Genomic DNA, 23067 nt, shown 5'->3' on the forward strand with positions numbered 1-23067 from the left:
CCCCGGCATTGCTGGGATGTTACAGACCGTTCATCGTAAAAGTTTCACACAGTTAAGTGCAAAGTTTCGCAGCAAAGATCCCGGCATGGTTGGGATGTTACAGGCCGTTCACCGTAAAAGTTTCACACAGTTAAGTGCAAAGTTTTGCAGCAAAGACCCCGGCATTGTTGGGATGTTATAGGCCCTTCACCGTAAAAGTTTCACACAGTTAAGTGCAAAGTTTCGCAGCAAAGATCCCGGTTTGGTTGGGATGTTACAGACCGTTCACCGTAAAAGTTTCACACAGTTAAGTGCAAAGTTTCGCAGCAAAGACCCCGGCATTGTTGGGATGTTACAGGCCGTTCACCGTAAAAGTTTTACACAGTAAGTGCAAAGTTTCCCAGCAAAGACCCCGTCATGGTTGGGATGTTACAGACCGTTCACCGTAAAAGTTTCACACAGTTAAGTGCAAAGTTTCGCAGCAAAGACCCCGGCATTGTTGGAATGTTACAGGCCGTTCACCGTAAAAGTTTCACTCAGTTAAGTGCAAAGTTTCGCAGCAAAGACCCCGGCATTGTTTGGATGTTATAGGCCGTTCACCGTAAAAGTATCGCTATCAACAGCATCATTACGACTAGAGACTCGTTAACAAAATGTGTCAATCAGATCAATGTAATGTCATAAGTATACACTGGACGATCAGCATAAAAGATTCACAAACTAAATCTCATGGCCTTTCATCAACAAATTTGCTCATCTTTTCTTGGGTACCAGTCCATGACATCGGGTAACGTTTGCAGCATCTTTAGCTGTGCTTCTTATAGTTCACGCGATTAATTTTACACCTGAAAAAGGATATGTTTTAGAAAATGTAACATACTGCACAATCCCTCTTATACCGGCGTCCTCCCCGCGTCCACACACACACACACATGCATCCAAATACGCATACAGCCACGGACACATAATAATATACAAAACTGGTGATACTATCGGGCCCCTCAATGTAAGATCTAGATCAAGAACTATGTTCACAAAAATAGCTCATTCATGAGAGTATTCAATGAAATGTCTTAGATTTTAACTGATGTTACATTGCTGCAAATTACATTCCCTGGGGCAAGTCAAAGAAGCAAGGATTTAACTGTTTAAGAAAGCAATAATTGTGGAATAGTTTTTAACCGCTCGTTTCGTCATCAAACTATAACCCAGAAGCGTGAATTCAGTGATTGGTGTGAACTGGTGCCACGCCCCTCCTCTATTTTTTCGTGTGCCATGTTTCGCGCTTTGCCATTAAGCTACATGAACTGAACCGCGCGATAATTGTTCCACTGTCTGTGCCATCATAAAAAGAGGGACAATAAGGCGAAATGTCGCCATTTCCGGTAGCAACGCAGGCATGCAAAATAACTTGTTCTCTGACAGAAACTGAATGTGCGAAAAACACGTACGTTAACAAATGGGAACGCATAAGAAATTAAATCACACATTATTGTCCTGGCACTATCGGCACCGAAAGAACGAAATCTGGAATGATATGATTGCCTACTTTTAAATGCCAACGTACAGTACAATTAGCATGGAACTAGATCAATCAGGTGTGTTGGTCAACAGCTCTTTCAGGGCAAATTTTCGGCGATACCAAAAGGCAGCAATAGGTAAACAGCCTTCAGTTATATAAAGAACATGATTGGACTTCAGTAAAGAAAGCGATGGAAACAATACTTTCTTACACCGGGAAAAAATGATCATTTCAATATCTCGTCAGTTTGTCCAAGACGCGGCAAATGTGTTTCAAAAGCTCATGTTTTAACGTGCGACGCGTTAAAAAGCGGTCATCATCGACTGCAGCACCGGGATCGGATTTTACTGGTCGTTAAAATTAAACAATTGAAATTACACTTGGAAGTAGGATCACTGTGGATGAATGAACTGACAATTTCGAAAACCTTTTCAAGTTCTGAGACATATTAGGCCTTTTGTTGCTTTCATTGTCTTCACTGAAGCTGGACTGTCCGTTGGTTTGAGCCCGGGGTTTGAAATGCAATATAGTGGCGAATACAGTTTGAAAAACTGCGCCGGCTTTCCCGCACACATTGCTTAACATTATCAATATTAAATACATAGGCTGATTCAGCTAGTTCAACTCCAAAGTAGTTCTTACCTGAACCTTTGAATTTATTAGTGGAGTCCCTCAGAGTTCTCTGGCAGCCAAACCCTCAAACAACTGGTCGGGAAAATCTGACCGCGCTTGAAAGCGACCGTTGGACACAAAATTATACGGGAACAATGTTCCAGTTCCAAAATATTACGAGGTTACCGGAGTCTCACCGGGCCCCAGGCAAAAATGTGAAAAGACTGCACGAACGAAGAAACGTCATTACCAGATAACCAGTTGTATCACGGTAGAACATGAAAGCAGAACAGACGATGATTTTCCGCGACCGGATCAACGGTGGTTAAACATACAACTGAACGTGGGAAAAAGGAGCGTCAAGGGAAAAGAAACCGATCTAATTTCACGCTATAAATGACAGCAGAACAGACTTCTATTAATAAAGTGCATTATCGTTTGTCTCACGATGTAGTCACTTGAGATGCAGATCGCGACGTTTCGACTGCTTACTGCTAGTCTTCTTCAGGCGATAAGGTCGACTGATTGCACGGTATCATTTATATCACAAAGGTCGGCTGTGATTGGTGCATTTCGATCCTCCTATTGTTCCATTGCTCCGGCGAGTAGCTGTTCCCTCAGTGGTCCGCTGTTGTACCGTTCTCCTGTTGTTGTGTTTCTTGATCGTGGGTATCCATGCTTCAGGAATTTCAATTCCACTATCCCTGTTGATGTTGTTAGGGTGAAGTTTTATGTGAATAGCTTCCATGACCCTACGTGGGTACCAGTGAGAATCTCGATCAATAAACTTGACCTCATTCCAGATAGGATAGTGGCCGGTTTCGTGGGTGTGTTCAGAAACGGCGGAGGTCTGGGTACGGGCGAGTCGTACATCCCTGTCGTGTTCTTTGATCCTCTCCTGCATAGATCTCCCTGTTTCCCCGATGTAAACTTTGCCGCACTCACAAGGAATCCTATAGACAACACCATCTTGTTTAGCCGGGTTGACGGTGTCCTTTGGTCGCCCTAAGTGTGACCGAAGTGTCGTGTCGGACTTAAAGACGGTGCGAATGCCTTGTTGTTCTAGGCAGCGGCGGAGAGACTCCGAAACTCCTTGGTAAGGTAAAACAACCACCTAGGATCTATGGTTTGCCGAAGATCCACAAGGTCGACACACCGCTTAGGCCAATTGTGTCGCGTGTCAACACCTTTGCATACGACCTGTCTGCTTTCTTGGCTAACGTATTATCTCCTCTTGCAGGTAACTCGAACTTCACAGTGAAGAACTCAACTGACTTCGCCTCTACCATCGCCAGTGAAGAGATCCAGGACCACGAGATCATGGTGTCTTTCGACGTAGAGTCACTGTTTACCGACGTACCGATCGAGGGCGCCGTACAAGCCGCGCTACAAAAAATGGAGAACGACGCAGGCCTGGCTGACCGCACGACACTTACACTAGTTCAAATCGCGGACCTCTTGAATTTCGTATTAAGATCTACGTACTTCCAGTACAACGGATCGATTTACGAACAACGAGACGGCACAGCCATGGGGAGCCCTGTATCCGCAGTTATTGCTAATCTCTATATGGAGATATTTGAAGAACAAGCAATAGAGTCCGCACCTTGCAAGCCTAAGATCTGGAAACGCTACGTAGATGATACTTTCACCATCCTGGATCGGGATAGAGTTGACGTCTTTCTGCAACACCTGAACAGTAAACAACCATCAATCCGTTTCACCATGGAGATGGAGAACAACAACAAGATCGCCTTTCTCGACACGTCAGTTTACAGAGAACCTGATGACCGCCTTACCACCAGTGTCTACAGGAAACCAACACAGACTGATCAGTACCTAGCGTATGATTCACACCACACTCAGTTAGTAAAGCGCGGTATTGTGAAGTGTCCGTACGACCGGGCTAAACGTCTCGTCACCAAACCATCAGTAATCGCTGGAGAGAAGAAACATCTGTCATCTGTATTTGTTGCTAACGGATATCCCTCCTCTTTTGTACAGATGATCACAAAGGCACGAACAACCCCAAGAAGAGAGCCTGTCGCGGAATTTAAATCCACCGCCGTTTTACCTTATGTCCAAGGAGTTTCGGAGTCTCTCCGCCGCTGCCTAGAACAACAAGGCATTCGCACCGTCTTTAAGTCCGACACGACACTTCGGTCACACTTAGTGCGACCAAAGGACACCGTCAACTCGGCTAAACAAGATGGTGTTGTCTATACGATTCCCTGTGAGTGCGGCAAAGTTTACATCGGGGAAACAGGGAGATCTATGCAGGAGAGGATCAAAGAACACGACAGGGATGTACGACTCGCCCGTACCCAGACCTCCGCCGTTTCTGAACATACCTACGAGACCGGCCACTATCCTATCTGGAATGAGGTCAAGTTTATTGATCGAGATCCACACTGGTACCCACGTAGGGTCAAGGAAGCTATTCACATAAGACTTCATCCTAACAACATCAACAGGGATAGTGCAATTGAAATTCCTGAAGCATGGATACCCACGATCAAGAAACACAACAACAGGAGAACGGTACAACAGCGGACCACTGAGGGAACAGCTACTCGCCGGAGCAATGGAACAATAGGAGGATCGAAATGCACCAATCACAGCCGACCTTTGTGATATAAATGATACCGTGCAATCAGTCGACCTTATCGCCTGAAGAAGACTAGCAGTAAGCAGTCGAAAGGTCGCGATCTACCTCTCAAGTGACAACATCGTGAGATAAAACGATAATACACTTTATTATTGCATCTACCACGATGAATAACAACAACCTTTTCCTCGACACAGACTTCTATTGTTTGCTGGTAAATAAAACTTTAATAAACAACTAACATTATATTGTAAGCATGTTTTCAAAGAAAAGGTCAAGCAGTCAGAGAGTGTCAAGTGACACACTTCAGTCAGTGACCGCATCCGGAATGTAATTTCCAGCCAGAACTGATTTGTAAAACCCCAATGTAAGCTATTTGAACACCAAAAAATTTTCCAGCTAGCTAGCTCTCGATAAGCTAAATTCTCAGCAAGATTCTGTTTATTGCTAAGATTCCCAGCCAGCTCAACTTTAGTCTGCAGAGCGGATATTTTGCGGGGCGGATCCGACGGGTACTCCTGCATAATAAACTTTCCACGATGCGATCGATGACATTCTTCCTCATTTCCATTGTAACAGACCACGACATCACAGGATCAAACAGCTTTGAGTTTACCATTAGTATTGGTTTTTGGTTTTATGTCCCTCACAGTTATACATTATTCTCAACTGAGAGAGTAAACAATACCATTTTAGCTACTTACTACGGTAGGTTTTCTTTGAAAAGTGAAAAGTACGAATTGCAGTTTCGGGTGTTTCCAGAAATTCAAAGAAAACAGCTGATCATAAAGTACGCTCCAAGAAATTAGTTTAAAAGACAATGAAGTTTAAAGAGGAAGTACGTTTTTCAGTTTTCCCTTCCGCATCCTGCCATTAACTTATTTAAAATCTCCCGCATCCCGCCTGCCGAGGATGCGTAAGGTATTTTCACGCATGCTTGATGGGTACGCCTAGAAATGCCCTACAAAATAAAGCAATTCCGATTTCATTCGTCGCTATCCTCAGTGCCTCCCTCCCCTAATAGGGTAAGTTGGTACTCGCGAGTGTAAATTATTTGATGCACCTTGGACAACCAAGTTATCAATTGAAGAAATTCGAACGAAGTTTTACTGGAGCTACTGTCAAACAAACTATATCAGAACGATTGAATTTGAGTTTGATCGGTACGTAAAGCTACTTCTACAAAACATCTCCCAACTGTTGTATTTTTTCTTTGTACAATAAGGCTAGTATAAATATAAACATTTGTTTGTAGTAGAGAGTTGTTTTCGTTATGGGATAGAGTAAAGTTCTACTTACACAATTTTTCTCCTACCATCACCATCGTGTGTGCGATTCATTGCAGTCCGTTCTTAGAGAAAGTTTCGGCAGGAATAAAAAGCATGTGTTAAAGCAGGTCAGTAATAGATTTCTAGCAGATTACTCCTGGCAGGAGTTTTGATTCTTGGAGCTACCGGCCTATTAGAGGAAGTTTTTGTAGTACCCGGAATATTTAAAGACAAGTGTTATCAGTAGAAGTCTGTATTTTATGCAAGGTAGTCAGTAGGCAAATCCCAGCGTACCGTTTGGTTCTTTCTTGGTCGGGATCTTGCCATAAGAACCGTTTCAATGGAAACGGTCATAAGCCGTGTATTTCTTGTTTTGGAAAGCACTTCCTGAGGGCCATATAATAAACTACTTACTAACCTAGCTTGCTCGAGCCGTACTGGGGAATATTGGCCTTCGTCCGGGTAATTATTGTACGGACCTCGCTTCGCTCTGTCCGTAATGCAACGACCTTTGGCCATTATTCCCAATACGGCTCAAGGAAGCTAGGTTAGTAACAGGTTAATGCTTTACATTGTTTCTAAGAAAATACCCTCTTAATTACCTTTGCGGAAAATATAATATGGAAACATTTTTATTTTTCTCTGTGGAACTATACAAGATGCTCAGAAATCGCGCGTGAACTCCCGGAAATCATGTACTTGATCCCGGCATGCATTTACTTAGCTGCTGCAGATTAGTGAAGGCAGACCAGGAATGCATGGTTTCCAGTGTCGACTGCAGCTCTGAACCGATAAGAAAGGGGATAGCGAGTAAACTGTGTGATGTTAAAAATGATCTCACTTTATTTACGAGAGGTCCTAGAACACACATCAAAAACAATCTAGTGCTAAATTTAGATTGAATCAAATTTCAAATGCATTAATATACCTATAGAGACAGTAACTACCCTAAAGTCATCATCAGTTCTCGAGGCGCCAGTAGGCGCATACTCTAAAGTAATACAAGATATATGCCGGAAGCACATTAAATTAAATGGTATTATAAGGTGATTAACATCATTATCAGGTATTCAAACACAGCCTTGTTAACTGCACTACATAAATTCAGTGATTGATGCGTATTGCAAATGAACAGAATCTGTAAACAGTCCATTACACGTCGGCAAAGTATTTTTCCTACTTCTGTTTTTGTTTGTAGAGTTCCTGGACATTAGTACAAGTCAAAACACTGAGTGACAAAAACCCAAAGAGAAAACTCATCTCCGCTAACAATTTGACAAATGGAACTTTTAATATGATACCACAAACGACACTCCTTCAAAGTAATGGCGCACTGCTTAAATCGCAAGTCAGAAGTTGTGTCGCGCGCGAGGTGACTATTGGGTGAAAAATCAAACACTTATCCTGAAGGAGAAGGCAAATTCTAGGCTTGGTAATAAGGAAATTTTAATTCTTCATACATTATAATCGCTCGTTTACAGTGACGCGAGGTAGGGCTGAGTGGGAAACATTTTCAACAGAGACAACTTTTCACCATGTAAGTAGGCCCTTAATTTGCGACCGACACTGAACCACCAGTCGCCTACCGACGATTGTGGGTTAAATCGAACAGACTTAGGTTTAAATAGCAGTCAGAGGAAAGCATTATTTCTGTCTACTTAATTACCACATATTTTTGTTAACGTGAGTTCTGAAAATTATTTACTGTTACTTCAGGACAACAGCTGTTGTTGCAGTTGTCAGCGGCTCGACAAACAAAGGAGGCGAAAGGGTCAATTCTGCATTGTATTGACCCTTTCGCCTCGTTTGCATGCCTTTTAAAACAAGAGAATATTTGAGCGCAGACTCGATTGCAATAACAGCTATTTATCTATACTAATCACTTGTGTTGATAATCTTTAATTAATGGCTACTCACTTTCTTACCTCTAAGCTATCACTTTCCTTTCTCGTTCATAAGACCTCCCACACGGAGGAAAAGTGGTAACAAATTTAAACCGTGTTCATTTAATGCATGTGACCGCAATCTTGGATTACAACACTTGAAACCTCGGGGACGTGGCTGTTACCGTGCGTCTCTGCAAGAACAGAAAAATAACCAATGACCGTGATTGTTTACCATTTACTCGAAAATGGCGCTAATTTCGACAATTTTGGCTCGACAGATCGGGATATTTTCGAAATTTTCACTATTGGCAAGGACTGGCAAGGATAGCGCATTGCTCCTTGTGACGCAACTCTGAGGTAAGTTAGAAATTAATTCTTCATGACAGGCTAATATGTCTTATATGTATTTTTGCTTTGCTCGACTTGGGGAATAAGATCAGTGCTTTTTAGGCCATGTTTAGCAAAATATCCTGACTTACTTTTAGCGACCTGCCAGTGGGAGGTTGCTATCGAATGTTAGTATAAATATACTAGCGTTATATCACGAATGCCTGGCAGTGAGCGCTGGGGGTCTCTTCTTTCCGTTTTCGAAATGTCTTTAAAGGTAATTTAGATCAAAGGTTTGAACGACTACTAGATTTGCACTAAAACAATTAGATTATTTGCTCTTAATTTCCATCTGTGATGGTTAACTCCGACTGCGCCCTCGTAAACAATCACGCGATAGAAATGTCGCGTTCATGATCTAGTTGTTAATCAGAGTACTAAAGTGTCTGACTACCGCGTAAATTCCCAATCTCATTGGCTATAGAGGCACTCAGAGAGCGCGTCCCGTTGTTAGAGGTTATTGCTGAAAAGTATTAAACAAAAACGCCTATAACTCACATTGTGTGTCGAGTTGATGATTTACATTGTTAGCGTAAACACTCACACCTCATTGGGGAGGGCGAAACTTCGAGTGAACTATCAACAGATAAAAAACCTTGCGCGAGTGTTCTAAATGCAAACGATTTGAAGACCCGTTGTTGATATGTCTAGGAGGATTTGGATCTCGTTACTTATGTTATGAAATGGCGACAGTTTCGTTAACGTTTATTAGCTTCCCTCTCTCCTACCTCCGCCAAAAAAGCGTTTTATTTCTAAAAAATACTTACCGTTATTTCCCAAAGTCAAATGTCACGTTGTCTCCAATCAGTATAAACGGCGCCCAGTCGCGAACGTTGTTAAAGCCGTTACCTCTCATCCATATCATGGCCTGGTGAAGAGATTCACTGGCACTGTCTCCACGAACGAGATGCTCGTAGAAACGACACATCAGCTGCTCTGTTGCCTCATCACTTATGGCCCATAGAGCCACCAAAACGGACCGTGCACCAGATCCTAAGAACGCTCGAGCGATCCCAACGACTCCTTCGGCTCTAATCTGCCCACGTGCACTATGACAGCAACTAAGTACCACCAGTTTAGCTCGCAGTTGAACTTGTGCAATGTCAGACATCGTCAATAGGTAATCATCTTCTTCTGGAACCCTGTTAGGAGGGCCTACTGGAGAAAGGGCAATTTCTCCTCTTTCGGCATTACCATGGGCTGCAAAATGTATCAGACTCACTGAATGTAACATGTGAAGTACCGCCTGCTTTGTTGCCTGGCGTCCCAACAAAGGCTGAACACTTAGCAGTCGTCCAATCATGGCTGCTTCATTTCCTGCACAGGGTAACCTAGAAACCCAGCTTTTTGTTCCTTTGTAACACACCGTACCGACAACTGGATCCCCCACTATCAGAGCACCAGTCTGACTGTGATAGTATGTAGGACTGTCCTGAATGAGCTTGAGAGTAATCAAAGATGGAACGATGCGGATTCTGTATTTCTCTGATAAATACCTACCGCCTTCATCCTTTAACGCTGGAAACGGAACTTGGTTTAAGCAGCGATCAGGTACAACTATGAGCTTGGGCTCATCAAGTAGATCAGCTACCGGACTGATTAATATTCTGTAATAAAAAGTTACGCTCGATTTGGAGTTTCGACTTTCTTCATCTTCTTCCTCTATCAGTCTTAATGTTGTAAGGTTCTTAACGTCACTTAAAGATCGATCTTCGCAATCTTTCTCTGATAAAATACCAAAGCTTCGAAAGCTTTTTGCGAAGAAATCATCTAACTTGCCAACTAGTCCACCACCAACTAGTTTCTCATCTACCGTTATTCTTCGGAACTGAATGATTCCACTTGTCTTGAGAACCCAGAAAAACAGATCATGATCATGATAGGAAATGTACAGACAAGAAGAGTTACTTTCTTTTTTCATAATATTTTCAATACCAATCCACGATTGCGGATCAGCTGAGATTTGGCTTTCAAGAAAATATTGAGTTGCCATCAAGTCTGCTAACGCTCTAGCCCGTGCCAGCTCTAAAACATAAAGTGCATGGTTCGGATTTCCCCCAAAACAAAATAATGCACTAAGATTCCGGTAAGAAAACTCGCGAACGTCTGAAGACGATATTTTAAAATCGTCGTTGTCCCCTAAGAAACTCCGTAAAGTTTCGCTTCTGTTCATGCACAGAAACATAGAGTCAAACGCTTCCGGGATCTTGTATTGGCATAACTTCACCACTGAAAGGTTATTAAGACTTATGAACTCATTCTCTAAGTCTTTGATGTCTCGACTAATTGACAGTGCCTTCTCAATATAACGCTCAGCCATGACATATTCACCAAGAGATTGAAACACAGTTCCCAAGGCTCCTCACGAAGTGGCTTCTCCCTTTTTGTTGCCAATTTGTATATTGATGGCAAGTGCTTTCTCACGATATTCTATAGCTTTGTCATATTCACCAAGAGATTGGAACACATTTCCCAAGTTTCCGTATGAAGTGGCTTCTCCCTCTTTGTCACCAATTTGTATTTGGATGGCAAGTGCTTTCTCAATATATTCTTTAGCTTTGTCATATTCACCAAGAGATTCAAACATAGTTCCCAAGTTTTCGTAGGAACTGGCTTCTCCCGCTTTCTCACCAATTTGTATTCTGATGGCAAGTGCCTTCTCAATATATTCTTTAGCTTTGTCATATTTACCAAGAGATAGGAACACATATCCTAAGTTTCCGTAATCTGCTGCTTCCCCCGCTTTCTCACCAATTTGTATTCTGATGGCAAGTGCTTTCTCAATATATTCTTTAGCTTTTTCATATTCACCAAGCGATTGAAACACAGTTCCTAAGTTTCCGTAATCTGCTGCTTCTCCCGTTTTGTCACCTATTTGTATTTTGATGGCAAGTGCTTTCTCAATATATTCTTTAGCTTTGTCATATTCACCAAGAGTTTGAAACACAGTTCCCAAATTTCCGTATAAAATGGCTTCTCCCTTTTTGTCACCAATTTGTGTTGTGATGGCAAGTGCTTTCTCAATATAGTCTTTAGCTTTGTCATATTCACCAAGAGATTCAAACACATTTCCCAAGTTTCCGTAATTTCCTGCTTCTCCCTTTTTGTCACCAATTTGTATTTTAATGGCAAGTGCTTTCTCAAGATATTCTTTAGCTTTGTCATATTCACTAAGAGATAGGAACACAGTTCCTAAGTTTCCGTAGTCTGCTGCTTCTCCTTCTTTGTCACCAAATTGTATTCTGATGGAAAGTGCTTTCTCAATATATTCTTTAGCTTTTTCATATTCACCAAGGGATTGAAACACAGTTCCTAAGTTTCCGTACGAGCTGGCTTCTCCCTCTTTGTCACCAATTTGTATTCTGATGGCAAGTGCTTTCTCAAGATATTCTTTAGCTTTGTCATATTCACCACGAGATAGGAACACAGTTCCTAAGTCTCCGTAATCTCTTGCTACTCCTTTTTTGTCGCCAATTTGTATTCTGATGGCAAGTCCTTTCTCAAGATATTCTCTAGCTGTGTCATAGTCACCGAGACAATAAGACGTTATTCCCAATTGTTCATCAGCGAATGCTTCATTTTTTCTGTCTCTCATTTCTTTCATGATTTTTACGGCTTTCTCATAAAGTTCTCTTGCTTCTACGTATCTACATTGCTGTTGAGATATTTTGGCCACTGTTAATGTAACAATCCCTTCCTTGTGTTTTTTACCACACTTGCGGTAAATTTCAATAATTTCCCTGCCGTAGAGTAAGGCTTTTGTATAATCAGAGATAAGACAATACGCCCTGAAGATAGTTTGATATGTACAAATTTTGACTAAATTGAAAACTCCTCCTCCCGTTTTTAGCACTCCATTATTTAGGAAGATCAAACATTCTTGGCAGACCTCAATGGCCTTTAGACTACGACCAGTGTTGCGAAGGAAAGTAGCAACAATCAAGCCAATAGAGATGGCTTGTAAAGTGTCTTTTATAATGGTCATAGCGTCCACTTGTATGAGCCCTGTCAAACGGAAAACACGAATTAAGAGTTGTAGCTATTTCGAGTAATAACATAGTTTTGTTTGTCTTTCTACTTGGTTGTCTAACTGGATAATAGCGAATTCAAAGCTGGGGGTAACCCTGTTAAGGACTTGCATTTCGTCATAGGGGAGTATAAACAGTCTCAACCTACACAAGAGAAAACTGCTGAAAATACGAGGCCGCTGGTTGAATGCTGTTAGCTGTCTTTGCGTGTGTTAGTTGTCTTTCTTGATCATTTCAGGGCAATGCGTTTTTTTTAGAGTTGCAGTTGCCTTTTTCTTCTGCAAAAATCACCGTTAAAGTTCAGGCTGCTTACATGTCTTTCCATGTCTTTACCTCTATAAGCTGTGTCTAATATGTGTCTAATCTGTTTGTAATCTAAGCTGTGCAGTGGCTGTCGAATTGACCTTATAGAAAGTTCGCTTGAGTTATTCTACGAAACAGCATTTACAGTGAAACCTGTATTAAGCGGACCCCATATCAAGTGGGCACGCTCTATGAAGCGGACACCAGCTGAAGTCCCACATTTACTGTAAAATAAACCTGCATTCAGCGGACACCTTTGTTAAGCGGACGCGGACACCGAACTTCACAAAAGCAGCAATAAGCGGAAACCTCAAGAGCTTTTTACTTCTAAACGTCTACCTGAGACTCCTTTAACATTGTTCAGCGATGTTGTCTAAAAGCTAAGCTATTATTCCAGATTGATGCATTTACTGACTGGACATTGTCCTATGAGCAGTGCTTGATCTTACACCGTGTTACACTGTGTTATAAAAGAGTTAATAGTTAACTATTATCGCACCGCATATTAGACCCTGTTTTGAACGGACACCCTGTATTAAGCGGACACTAATGAGGGTCGTACAGGTTTAACTACAGGTTTCACTGTAGTTAATTTCACTTCTATAAAATTTTAAATCGTAAACCGTTTGAATTCGTACAGAAGTAGGATAAATTAATTAAGCCCAGAATAGAGAATGCAGCACCTTCCACAATAAACAAATTTTTCCTTCTTGCACAAAAATTATGAAGAACTTTTTAATCATCTTATCCTACTATAAGTTCATTTGTACTCACCAGTCTGGTCAGATCAACTGGATGAATCCAAAATCAAACCGAGTCAGCAACAGCAACTGTTTCAATAATAACAAAGAAGAAGTTACGCAGATTATATATCGAAAAGCATTACTTCTAGCGAGCATTCATTCGCGTGACTACATTTTTTTGCATTGTCAGAGCTCGCAACGCAAATAGCATTTGTCACGCTATATACATGTAAATTTCTTGCAGGGGAAATTATTTAATAGTATTTAATATTGACTTTTCTGGCAGTGTTATAAGCTTATGTTTTGAAACACGATGTAAATTTACGGTGTTTAGTTACACTATCTTGACATCAAAGGGAAACCACAACTAAGAAACTGAAATAACAGTAAGGGAGTTCCCCTGCAATATAAAGGCAGACAATGACAAATACAAATAGAATAGCTGGAAGACAACTAAATGAGTATGACATTCTTTGCTAACTTTAATTTTCATATACAGACGAGATAGCCCAAATTTCAAGGAAACAGAGGATCGTATCACGCATGCGTTTGTGTGTATCCGGGATGTGGGTTTAAAAAAAAGGATACGGGGTAAAAATACCTTGGTGGAAAGATAATCTGCCCTCTTCGACGAGCAGGAGGCGCGAATCGCATTTTCTCTGTAAACTCTACAGTTTCACTGAACTGATTTCCAAGGAGCGCGCATTAGCTCAATGACCACGAAATACCCCTCTAGAGGCCAGAAGAAAACAAAGATGCAAACAAATAAACAAACAAACAAACAAACAAAACAAAACAAAACAAAAATATTACTACTATACTACTACTGCTCAGAGTTCATTCGTTATCCTCGGTGTCTCCATGGGTCCTCCCACCCCCAGTAGGGTAACATGATACGCGCGGGTATGAATTGTTTCGTTTGATTTATTGTGGACACACAAATTATCAATCGAAGAAAATCCAACTTATTTTTGCCGAGCTAATTCAAGATATATGCGAACGATTTAATTCGAGTTTGACTGGCTCGAGTAGTATATAGGGGATTGGACAAATACCGTTTCGCAGAGGGAGCTTTATTTCACCTTATCGCAGCCCCCACCATCAAGTCCGGCCCTCACAAGCTCGGGCCGGTTGAACCTGGGGGCTGCGAAACGGTGAAATTCAGCTCCCTCTTTGAAACAGTATTTGTCCAATCCCCTATATACTACTTACAACAACGAGTACCGACAATTAGAAACAAGCGAGCCCGTTGTTATAGCGCCCGAGCCGGGATGACTCGAGCGCCAAACAAGTGCAGGTGGCTGATGCGGGGCCGGAAAGAAAGCTGCGGAAAGCGTTGTTACGGGGAGTATTGCGGGCAGCACAACAACCAGCTGAATTAAGGAATGAAAATGCCAGAGCCTTGCAGAGTTTGCGGAGTCGGCCTTCTGTGCGACTACCGTCTCTGCAAGCCCTGCGGCGGTAACGCGCTAAAACAACGTCTTATCCGCAAGCGTGAAAAAACAAAAAAAAAATTGAACTTGTTTTGCTCGAGCTGAAAGAAAGAAAACACATCAGTTAGAGAAATGAAACCTTCGGTTATAACGTAAGGAACTATGGCTTCCCACAACCAAGAAAGACTGGAAGAAGAACTCGCAAAAATTGATCCCGCGGTATTGCGTTATTTCGACCAACTTCTTGCAGAAAACGCACCAGCGGTAAGAAAGGTTGTCCAGAACGTGCAGGATGAACCAATTTCTCAAGAAACGCAGGCGCATCTGCAGAAGCCACTTCTTCCGAAGCCTTACCAGCCAAGAGCCCCTCCACGCCAAAGAAAGCCGAGAAAAGCGCAAGCGCTTCTGAGGGAGTGCGACCCCTTCCCTGCGCAGAAAACCCGAACAGTGACAGACTACCAGAAGGAGATTCTGGATCTGTTCGATGACGCAGAGAAAGAAGCGAAAGAAGAGACTACAGGCCGGCGTTTCATTCGCTGGCGCTTTATCAAACGTCTGGGGAGAAACCTAACACCAGACTTTATGTCGAGGATTCGTGAAAGAGTAAGCACGTCGTTTTATCTGAGGCACGTTTTCGCGTATCAGTTGCGCAACATTGAGGATGGAACTGTGATCGTGTACTACTCGAACCCCAAGGGCTCACAGTGGTTTGACAAACTGGAAGACGCGGAAAAATGGCTTAACCAGCAGGAAGAACTGCGTCTCGACAATGAAAAAACCGACAGGCCCAACACGAAGTGGGTGTTCGAAGCCTTTTTCAACGTAGACCTGAAGGTTGTGATTGACAGGAAGCCGTTGGTGGGAACAGGGCCTTTGCCTGACTGGCTGCGCAACCTTGCCCATAGCCGGGCAATGGTATCTTTGGACGTGTATAACGACAACCCGTGCCTATGGCGGTGCATCGCTGTGCACCGAGGGGCGCGCAACGACCGTTGCACAAAAGAAGCCCGAAGTCTCGCCAAGAGTTTCTACAAACTCAAGACCATTCCAGAAAACTTCGCAAAAATTTCTCTTGATGAGTTGGAAAAGGTCGAAGCCCATCTGAATGAGGGCTTACCCATCGCATCTTTGCTTGGAATTCGTGTCCACGAGCCTGAGCGTCTGGAAACCGGAGAAGTGGTTTGGCACCTCAGAATAAACCCGAACCCCAAACTCAAAAAGATTTTGACGATAGGTGTCTACGAAGGCGATGCTTTCTTGATAAAAGATATCGCAAAGCTGGCAAAAACCTATGCATGCACGCATTGCGGGCAGAGGTTCACACAAGCTTGTCATCTACAACGGCATCACCAAACCTGCAGCGCGGTAATCTTTTGCCCGGAGACAATAGTTGAAGCGCCACAGACAGCTTTCGAGAAAGTGATGTACCCAAAAGGCTCAGCATCGAAACAAGCGATTCTGTGGCTGGAGCGGGAAGCGAAGCGACGGGGGATACACCTCCACCATGCGATGTGCGGGCACGGGGGCGAGAGATGGCTTACTCGAGAAGGCGGGAAAATGAAGTCTTCTCCTGTCGACGGGTACCACCACAAAACGAGGACGGTATTACAATACCACGGCTGCCCCTTCCACGGATGCCCAAAATGTTATCATAACAAACGGTAAAACAGCCGAACAACTGTACCAAGCCACAGTGAACCGTACCGCATTTCTGCGAAAGAGAGACTACAAGGTTATCGAGGCCTGGTCTTGCGAAGTTGGGCCTCTTAAGGGGGAACTCCCGAGGGAGCAAACTAAAACTTACCAACACGCGATCTTGTACGATTTCGAGGCCTATGGCGACAAAAACTATCGGAAAGAGCCAACAGGGGCGTTAACGATAGAAAACGCGCACGTGCCGATCTCCGTGAACGTCGGGGACAATCTTGAAAGAGAGCCCACCCACATCTGCGAAAGAAACCCCGTGGAGCTGGTCCGCAAGTTCCTGAAAGAGCTGGAGAGACGCGAGAAAAACATCCAGGACCAGGTGAGAGCGGAGTTTGTGCCAGAAGACATGCACCTGCTGACAAAAGACCAGCAGCAAAAAATTAATGAATGGTGCAACCAGGTCCCTGTCGTGGGCTTCAACTCAGGTTCGTCCGACCTGAATCTGATCAAAAACCACTTCGCCAGCACTCTCGCCGAAATATCAAAAAAAGTCAAAGTGGCCAGGAAGGGGAACAAAACCATGTTCCTGCTCACCTGGGGGGCCCGTTTCCTCGATGTCATCAACTATCTGGGCCCGGGCATGAGCTACGCGAAATGGGTGAAAGCCTACGGAAGTGAGTCCGAGAAATCCTGGTTCCCTTACGAATGGTTCGACGCGCCCGAAAAGCTCGATTTCCCTGGGCTCCCAGAATACGAGGCCTGGTATTCGAAACTGAAGGGCGGATACGTTCTCACGCGGAAGGAGTGGGAGGAGTGCAAGCGGCTGTTCAAAGAAAAGGGGATGCGGATCTTCGCAGACTGGCTGCGCTATTACAACAATCTTGATGTGGCTCCCGGCCTCGAGGCGCTGGAAAAGATGAAAAGCTTCTACACCGAGAGAGGAATCGACATTCTGAAAGACGCGATGAGCCTGCCAGGGGTGAGTTTGCATTATTTGCTCCGAGGGGCAATCGAGCGCGGCGCAGACCTTTACAGCCCAAGCAAAGAAGCTTACGAAATGCTCAAAGGGGCGGTTGTTGGCGGACCGAGCCTGGTTTTCACAAGACGGCACGAGGCCGGTGTGACACGGATAAGGTCGCATCAGTTCGAAGAACCGCGTCTTTGCAAAAAGATTCTCGGTTTCGACGCCAGCGCTCTCTATCTCTCGACCATGCACAGAGAAATGCCTTGCGGGAAGGAGAAGGTCGTACACTACGACGATGACCGCCAAGCGGAAGCGGCCGAAGTTCTGATTCGCCGGTTGAAAGCCGGGGAGTGGTTCGGCTTCGCCGAAGTCCGCATAGAGATCCCAGAGCGTTTGCGGCCAATGTTCGAGGAGATGTGCCCTTTCTATTACAACAAAAGGGTCCCCGCCGAAGCTGTGCCGGAACACATGAAAGAGTACTTGGCGAGAACGGGCAGACAGCGCGGAGACGGGAGAAAGCCTGTAGGCGCTCTGTCCGCAGAACGGATGCTGGTGTACGCCCCTCTGCTGCGGTGGTACGTGAACCATGGGGCGGTTGTCACGAAGGTTTCCAGAACAATCGACTACGAACCGGGCAAGATCTTCACCTGGTTCGTGGAGCAGGTGACGGAGGCGCGCCGGACAGGAGACGTGGACAGAAGCAAGGCGCTGCTCGCTGAAGTGTTTAAACTACTCGGAAACAGCGCTTATGGGAAACTGATAGAAGCTCTGGAGCGGCAAACGAACGTGATATACACGAAAGACGAGAAGGTTGTCGACAGAGCGCTGCGGAGTGCGTATTTCGAAGACCTCGACGAGATCGGGGAGGCCTACTAGCTGGAAAGCCGCAAGCCCCGAATCACGATAAGGCGGCCGTTCCAGATCGGAATCGCCGTCTACCAGCTGGCGAAGCTGCGGATGCTGGAATTCTACTACGACTTTCTCGACAAGTACGTCGACAGAAGAGATTTCGAGCTCCTTTTTTTCTTTTAATTATATTGTAATTTTGTGACCAATAAAGTTGATAGACAACTAGACAACTGATCCAGATGGACACGGACAGCAACTACATGGCGATCTCGGGCGAGCGGCTCGAGGACGTCGTCCGGCCAGAGCTGAAGCAAGAATTCCAGGCGGAAAAAAATCAGTGGCTGTCTTGGGACAAGTGGAGCGGCCGCACCCCAGGTCTCTTCAAGCTTGAGTGCGAGGGCAGCCGGATGATCGCGCTCTGCTCGAAGTGTTATTATGTCGACGAAGGAGAGGGCGAAAAAAAGAAGTTCAGTACGAAGGGGATGTCGAAGAAGTAGAACGAGATAACGTGGCAGCGTTTTAAGGACGCGCTGGAAGGAAGCAAGGACATGGCCACCAACAAAGGTTTCAGGATGCAGGACGGCCAGATCGTCACTTACGAGCAGGAGAAGCTGGGGCTGAGCGCTTATTACGACAAGCGGTGGGTGCTGCCCGACGGGATACACACCGACCCAATCGAATATCACATCTAGTTCACGTCAGCCGGAGGAAGAATAGTGTTTGGAGGGGGAGTTTTTAGCCATTTCATAAATTTTATTATGATAGAGCTCCTTTATCTCGCGAGCTGCCCACGATCCAGTCGATAAGTTTTATGGGAGCGTACTTGTATTGTTCTAGAGCGTTTTCATACTCCGTGGTCGCCTCGTCAACCAAGAAAAGTTCTTTTCCTTCGTCGCTGAGAACAAATTCATTGAAACGCTCTGTGAAATGCTCGCTTTCTTCTTGGACGCTCTTCCCTTTTTCTTTCGTGGAAAACTCAATGGCCCAGTAAAGAACATCCACGATTGTAGTAGAGGGCATGGTGAGATATAATAGATTTCTTTTTCTTCAAAACAAAAAATCCTGTGCGCATTCACGGAAGAAAGTTGGGTGGTAACTGCGTGTTTGGAGGGACAACCAGCAGCTCTTCACGCACGAAGCCGCGCTTGGGCCCGTCGCGCAGATAGTAGAGAACGGGTTGATCCGGTTTGGAAAAAGACCTTTCAATGTTGTAAACTTTCAAAGACCAGATTGGGTCCGTGGCTCTTTTCACGCCCCCTTCAAGCTCGCCAGGCTGGTAGAGATAACGAACTTGGACAAGAGAGGGGAGGATTTTTTCGCTTTTTCCAACAAGCCTCGAATAAGGTGTCGATGGCCTCGCATAAACAGATTTTTCTTTGATGGCAACGGCGGGTTTCTTGCCGATGAGGCTTGTGACCTCGTTGTTTAAAGCCGAAACAACTTCAGGAAGTCTTTTCACCCAGGCAGTGGACCGCTAGCCCTCAGGGAAAAGCATTTCCACGGCGTACTGGTGACCGAACAAGCGCTCAGCCAGGGTGCGGTTGAAACGTTCAACAATGGCCTGGCCGCGGTGAATGTCAACGCGCCCGCGCCGGATGAAGGTTTTGTGCTTGTCCATCTCTTTTGTGACAGCGCCCATGAATTCGCGCCCGGGGTCAACCTGCAGTATTTCAGGCCATTCCAGAGGCGAGCGCTTGTAAATCTTCTGAAAGGCCTGGGCGACCATCAGAATTTTTCGAAGTCAGGAGTTCAGCCTCTTTGTAGCGGCTGGCCACGTCGACAACAGTCAGCGCGTATTTGAAAACTTTGCGGCCGCGAGGGAGCTTGTCGTGCGGCAGAAAAAGAAGTTCCGCCTGATGCACCTTGTTGGGCGTGGGAACGTCGAATTTCGCCGAGGAATTCGCTTCGGCGCGGGGAGGAATATCTGCCAGCGCGCTTGCCTGATCAGCCACGTTTTTGCGGTTTCTTCAGGAACCTTGGCTGCCTCGGCTAATTTTTTTATCGCGGCGATTCCTTTCCAATGGCCCCCGGAGCCGTAGTAAATATTTGCGAGTTTGGCGTCCATATAAGTAAGGTGTAAAAAAGTTTAAAGGAACCGGAAGGGCGCGTAGCCCACAGCGAGAGCACCAGCGCCCACGATCGCGAGTTCACCCTTTTTCTGCCGCTCGCTTGGCTGATAGAAATCTGAGAACTTGGGCTCCTTGGGGGGTACCATTCGTCCGTCAGGATGCGCCTGGTTGTAGAGTTTGAAGGCGCAGTCGGTGTTGGTGAAGTTCTGCTTGGCCTGCTTCTTTGTTTGCGTGTTGGTCGCGATCCAATCGAGAAGTTGTGTTCGGTCGCGTGTGTATTTGGCGTAAGCCTCTTGATAATCTTCGAGAGCTTTGTCGTGGCGCTTCTTTTCTTCAAACGCGGCTTTGTCGCCCCCGCCAAGCGCCCTCGCCAGATAATTGCCGCCAATGAAAGCCGTGGCGTTCAACACAGCCCCGCCAATCTTGATCGCGATGCTCGCCATGGCTATATATTAACGGGAGCTTTTTTCAAATCACAACTCTAAGTTATTCCTGTTTTTCCTCGAATGGTACCGCGTTGTTCGCAATCCAGTCGAGAAGGCCTTCGGGTTCGGTCTTGTATTTTTCTTTGGCGTTTTGATACGCCTCGGCGGCTCGCTGCTGACAATCTTTCAAAAACTCCGTACCTTTTTTGTCCAAGTTTGCCTCGATCCAGTCGAAGTTGAGAAGTGAACGCTCGAAACGCTCAAGAAACTCCTTGAGTGCTTCGTCTTCTCTCGGGGATCTCGAAACAGCCTCGTGAACGTCGACGCTTACAATACTTGCCATGGTGCAATAAAACAGACTTTTATTTCTTCAAACGCTGTCGAGGAGGATTTTCTGGTCCTCGAGGTACTTTTTGAGCGCAATGCTTCCAGACATGACGGCGGTAAACTTCACGTAATTCATCACGCTGCTGCTGGGATCAGAAGTGAAATTCTCTTTCACAACCTTTTTTGCGGCCCAGCCGATGCCCGCGGCTAATCCCGTGAGAGTTGCGGCGTCAATGACGGTCTTGACAAGCTTGTTGTCAGACATGATGCGCTCGATATAAGTAAAAAACAAAAGTTTAAAACAAAATTAATTCTTCTTTCTAGGAATTCCAGGCAAAAACTTTGTTTTGGTGATTCCGCACACAGCGCACTTCACTTTTAGCAGTCGCCGGTTGTTTTTTGTAGCAACAATTTTTGTCGTTCCTCGGACGTTCGGCGTCACTCGCCGGTCTTTCACGCAGTAGACTTCCATCTGAGTATATTTTTAAAAAACTTTTCTCCAAACTGTGTGAATTTAATCTTCCTTTCCCGCGGCTTCTTCTTCTTCTTCTTCTCTTCTTCTTATTATTTCGCCTATTCTTCTTCTTACTTCTTCTTCTATTTTTCTCCTTCTTTTTCTTTTTTCTGCGGCTTTATCAGTAAACTTTTCGTCGGAAAGACACATCACCTTTTTGATAGCTTTTAAGGTGAAGTCGACCCATAATACGGTAATTCCACCAATTGCGGCTGTAGAGACTAGAAGCTGCACAACCCTTGGGTTCGGCATCGCGATATACATCACTCGCAAAAGTTTAAATCATTTTTCTTAATCCTTTTCGCTGTGTCGCGCGAGCAGGTTTTGGCTCGACACTCGCGGGCTCAGGCGCGGGCTCCGGCGTTTTCAATTTGTCGAACGCGGGCTTGGCCATTGCCTTGAGCTCTTCACGTTTGTAATAGATCCCGAGCAGTGAAACGCCTATGCCGCCAAAGCAATCCATTGGTTGGCGCTGAGGCCGCCGCTCTTTGGGCTTTCCCTCTTTGGGCTTTCACCTTCTGTAGTTGGGGTAGGCTCAGGGGTCGCTGTGGCGACTTTTTCCGCGTGATAAGCCTCAGCGGCTTTCTTCTGTTCTTCCCGGGCCAGCCGCGTTCTTGCAGCAACCATTTTTCCAGCGGCCACACGCTTTGGATTTTTTACGCGCTGCGTGGTTGCAGTCGGAGTTGTCGCTTGCTGTGTGGCATCGACTGCAGGTGCTGCCTGGGTCTCGACCTGAGGCGCCGTGACGGCAGGCGCGCTCTCGGATTGTTCGGTTGACATTCTGAAGCGAACCGTATTCTAAGCAAATGAAAAAAAGTTTAATTGTTAACAATTTGGCAGCAAGCCCTCAGCAGATTTTAACGAATGCTGGTTAGTAATTCTGCAGTTGATGAGCCGGGTACTTCATCAACGCCCTCAAGCAGATAGCCGTGTTCATCACGAGAAGGGTGGCTCTTCTCCGGCAACTGTGGACTAAAATCAATATGTTTTGTGGTGATCAGCGCCGCGTTGGCCGCGGCAAGAAACCGGCCGCACTTCAAAGCAAGGTTGCCGGCACGAATGGAGAGCTCTTTGTTCAAGATTTAGTCGTTTCTGAGCTCTTTCTGATAAGCGTCGATGTCTTTGATTTTGACGGTCATTCCCACCACTTTGGTTGCAAGAAAAATAAAGCTGTCGATCAGGCTTTCCGTTGTCTTTGAGCCCACATACGTCTCGTAGCGTTTGGTGAATTTCTCGACCTCTTTGTCGCTCAGGCGCTTCACCTGCTCGTGGGTTAGCTGCACTCCGATTGCCTCTTTGGCTTTGCCTGTGGACACCAGCACGGCCAGCTGCTCGCGAAGAGCAGAAATGTCAGGTTCTGGGGGCGGTTGTTGGAACGACGCCGCCTGCTTGACCACTTGGCTCGGGCTCTGTTTGAAGAAGGTTCATAACGTCTGCTAACGCGGCGTCTTCTCCAGCCATTGTGCAAGGTTATATACAGCTCCATTTTTTTTATTCAAATAA

At 45.1% G+C, this 23067-nt stretch overlaps 3 protein-coding genes and 1 pseudogene across 3 annotated transcripts; 1 reads left to right on the top strand and 3 right to left on the bottom strand.

The window, feature by feature from the left end:
• Positions 1 to 6605: 6605 nt before the first annotated feature.
• LOC149107925 (tetratricopeptide repeat protein 28-like) lies at positions 6606 to 10582 on the bottom strand. The gene is made up of 2 exons (XM_089295936.1): positions 9030 to 10582; positions 6606 to 8066 (listed from the first exon to the last, which is right to left on the bottom strand). The coding sequence occupies exon 1, from the start codon at positions 10580 to 10582 to the stop codon at positions 9032 to 9034; it is 1551 nt and encodes a 516-aa protein (XP_089152062.1). The 3' UTR covers positions 6606 to 8066; positions 9030 to 9031.
• A 42-nt stretch (positions 10583 to 10624) lies between these two features.
• LOC149107926 (uncharacterized) lies at positions 10625 to 12247 on the bottom strand. The gene has a single exon (XM_089295953.1). It carries the CDS (start codon positions 12245 to 12247, stop codon positions 10625 to 10627), a length of 1623 nt encoding a protein of 540 aa, XP_089152079.1.
• Positions 12248 to 15881: 3634 nt separating this feature from the next.
• On the top strand, positions 15882 to 19169 carry LOC149107927 (uncharacterized; annotated as a pseudogene).
• A 131-nt stretch (positions 19170 to 19300) lies between these two features.
• On the bottom strand, positions 19301 to 20741 carry LOC149107928 (uncharacterized). The gene has a single exon (XM_089295988.1). The coding sequence runs from the start codon at positions 20739 to 20741 to the stop codon at positions 20316 to 20318; it is 426 nt and encodes a 141-aa protein (XP_089152114.1). The 3' UTR covers positions 19301 to 20315.
• Between the last annotated feature and the right edge of the window lie 2326 nt (positions 20742 to 23067).

Source organism: Orbicella faveolata, unplaced genomic scaffold (assembly GCF_042242905.1).
Source record: "Orbicella faveolata isolate gen_17 unplaced genomic scaffold, um_ofav_v1 contig_26, whole genome shotgun sequence".
Classification (NCBI taxonomy): domain Eukaryota; kingdom Metazoa; phylum Cnidaria; class Anthozoa; order Scleractinia; family Merulinidae; genus Orbicella; species Orbicella faveolata.

Excerpts from the sequence above, each read along its gene's own strand:
- LOC149107926 (XM_089295953.1), bottom strand. The coding sequence starts at position 12,247 with ATGACCATTATAAAAGACACTTTACAAGCCATCTCTATTGGCTTGATT.
- LOC149107928 (XM_089295988.1), bottom strand. The coding sequence starts at position 20,741 with ATGGCGAGCATCGCGATCAAGATTGGCGGGGCTGTGTTGAACGCCACG.
- LOC149107925 (XM_089295936.1), bottom strand. The coding sequence starts at position 10,582 with ATGGCTGAGCGTTATATTGAGAAGGCACTGTCAATTAGTCGAGACATC.